This window comes from Porites lutea, unplaced genomic scaffold (genome assembly GCF_958299795.1).
Source record: "Porites lutea unplaced genomic scaffold, jaPorLute2.1 SCAFFOLD_107, whole genome shotgun sequence".
NCBI lineage: Eukaryota > Metazoa > Cnidaria > Anthozoa > Scleractinia > Poritidae > Porites > Porites lutea.
In genome coordinates this window covers 14788-17500 of record NW_027332329.1, presented here as the reverse complement: position 1 = coordinate 17500, position 2713 = coordinate 14788, and the positions used below count along the sequence as shown (strand labels likewise).

General features: G+C 39.6%; 1 protein-coding gene and 1 pseudogene across 1 annotated transcript; one reads left to right on the top strand and one right to left on the bottom strand.

Annotated features, from left to right (window-relative positions):
- The window catches only part of LOC140925480 (uncharacterized), a 3744-nt pseudogene extending 2416 nt beyond the window's left edge, over window positions 1-1328 (bottom strand).
- A 50-nt stretch (window positions 1329-1378) lies between these two features.
- On the top strand, window positions 1379-2290 carry LOC140925481 (beta-1,4-galactosyltransferase galt-1-like). The gene has a single exon (XM_073375427.1). It carries the CDS (start codon window positions 1379-1381, stop codon window positions 2288-2290), a length of 912 nt encoding a protein of 303 aa, XP_073231528.1.
- Window positions 2291-2713: the final 423 nt, after the last annotated feature.

The following is a 2713-nucleotide window of genomic DNA, read 5'->3' as shown; positions in this document are numbered from 1 at the left end:
CTTATAGCTTCGGAATGTTATGACTTTCGGCCGATGAGATAACACTTTGTCTTTCAAGACTCCATAAATTAGGCAGTGATCACTTAACGACGGGTGATAAATTCCGCTATGCTTGAATAGATCGGGTCTATTGCTCAACAATACACCAATTAGAGTACTGGTCTTCTTATTCCCACTGGTGGCGATACGTGTAGGTTGCGTAATAAGACATTCAAATCCTTGTTCCACTTCAAGATTTAATAATAATTTACCTTCGCTTGTGTTAGGTTTCAGTCTATCCAGGTTTAAGTCACCCAAAAGTGTCACAAAATTGCTTTTGAGATTAGCCCAGTTACAAATGTCACTAAGCTCGTTTTCCAGCTGTGTTTGATAGTCTCCTGAAAGAACTGTCGGTGGTCTGTAGATTCCAAGAATTACCATATTGCTGTTGTCAATCCTGATGTCGACGGCAAAAGACTCTATTGTTTTATAACTCTTTTCTAACGCGAGTCTCTTGCAAGTCAATTTGGAAGATATGTACACCATTACTCCTCCACCGCCCTTTTACCTATCATTCCTATACATCCGAAAACCAGGAATAGAAAATTGGCGATCTGGATAACTCTTGTCGTTTTTGGTTTCGCTAACAAATATTATGTGTGCATTGATCTTTTTGATAATGTTTTCCAGTTCCTCGAGTTTATTTTGAATACTGTTTATGTTGATATGACAGACCAGAACATCTTAATTTTGTTGCGTGGGAAAATAACCTGAAGTAAAAAAGAATCGGTTGTGTGTGAAGCTTTATTTTACTTAAAGTAAGTAAAATTTACTTGTCTTGAAATATTTCTTAGCTTATTTAGGCTCTAGTGTAAAGACTACCATAATCTCTCTGTAATTTTTGAAGAAATGCAGGAACAGTCTGTAGCAAGTGGCCTTTGTACGTGACGTGAATTGGTGATTTTAATATACCTTCAAAAAGACGCGTGACCGGGTTTCGTAATTTCGCCACTCCTTGTTATGAGATCAAAACTTACCTGACACTTGCTTGCAAATCGTTATAACGTTTTCATCTCTATCCAAACGTAGAAAAGAAAATAGCTCACGAAGTAGGATTGCCGGAGTAACACAGTTAATTTCGCTGCGACATTTGCGTATGGTTTAATGGACGGTCGAGAGAAAAAGATGTATGCGAAGCTTCTTGCTGGGAAGACTGCGCATTTCTCCCGACTGTTGGTAGAAACGTGATCGGTTTCCAGTCCCCAATATGAGTGACTACACGTATCTGCAAACAAACGCTGTGACCGTGCATCATGTCTCGTTGGCTTATGTGGCTGTTTTCGAAACATTTTAAAGCATCGTATTTTTATATTTTCTACTCATACTGATTTGCAGCTTTATGCTTAGTTCATTTTCCCCTTACGTGTTTATCAGCGATAGAATTCCTAAACCTAACGAAAGGCTCGCGAATTTGAAGGAAGGTGCAAATGCTACCATTGAAGCTAAGAACTGCTCGCAAACTACGGATATATTGCCAGATTTCATCGAGTGTAAAAGGGGAACATTGCTCTACTCTGCGTGGTTTGGTGATCGACATGCTCAAAATTATAGCCAGGTTTTGTTAATGACTTCACGTAGTAACCAACCACCGCCTCTCTCATGTCGTTTCCAAAATGGGCCAACTTCTGCTATCTCTGTAAGAGCTGTTACTCCGTATTATGAAATCAACAAACGATACAGCAACAAACGTTATGGTCTCTTCGTGGCGTCCTGCATTCTTTCGAAAGATTTGGTCGGTATACCCAATTTTGCATACCCAATTTTGTTAACATTGATAACTAACGAATGTACGGTTGTGTTACCTGTGGGAAACACAAGAAACACATCTTACAAGAGAGATTACGGAATTTGCATTCCTCCGATGTTTGGAAATATTCGAGTCGCCGAGGAAGTCGAGTTTCGGGAAATGTCGCAACTTTTAGGAGCGTCACATTTTACGTTTTATGACTACAGTGTCTCTGACAGCGTGAGTAAAATGCTTAGTTACTACGAAAGAAAAGGGGTAGCACAAGTTCTTCCTTGGAATGTACCCACCTATACCACAGACCAAGATGTCCATTACTATGGGCAAATTTTTTCCATGCAAGACTGTTTGTTCCGATCTATAAATCGTCTTAACTTCGTTGCGTTCAACGATTTAGACGAGTTTATAACCCCGTTTGAGAGTGAAAGCATGCCTTCTCTACTTAACAGTATCACGACTCTAACTATTGCAGCCACTGTTTTCCAAGCGCACGATTTCCCACTGTAGATAGCTTGACTCAAAACTATTCTCTTTTCCCTCAAAACGTTCTACGTCGTCACCACAAGCTGATTGTCACAAACCAAATGCGTTGATGATCCACAAATAGTGTGTGAACATGGAGTACATCTTATCATGCAACCATTCGAAGGCTACAAAACTAACCATGTGAATTGGGACAAAGCTAGAGTTTTCCATTACAGAAAATGTCAACCACCATGTAACTCGGCTGCTGATATGAAAGTAGATACAACCATGCAGAAATACAGCGAGCAATTGAGAAAGAATGTGATTTCAAGCATCGTGAAGTCTAAGGTCTTAATTAATTCACAACCCTACACAGAAATCGTCAGAACTCGTTAAGGTGGAGAATGAATAGTCTTCATTTCTACTGAAGAGTCAATTAGTCTGTGAACCTGTGCAGTCTAATTG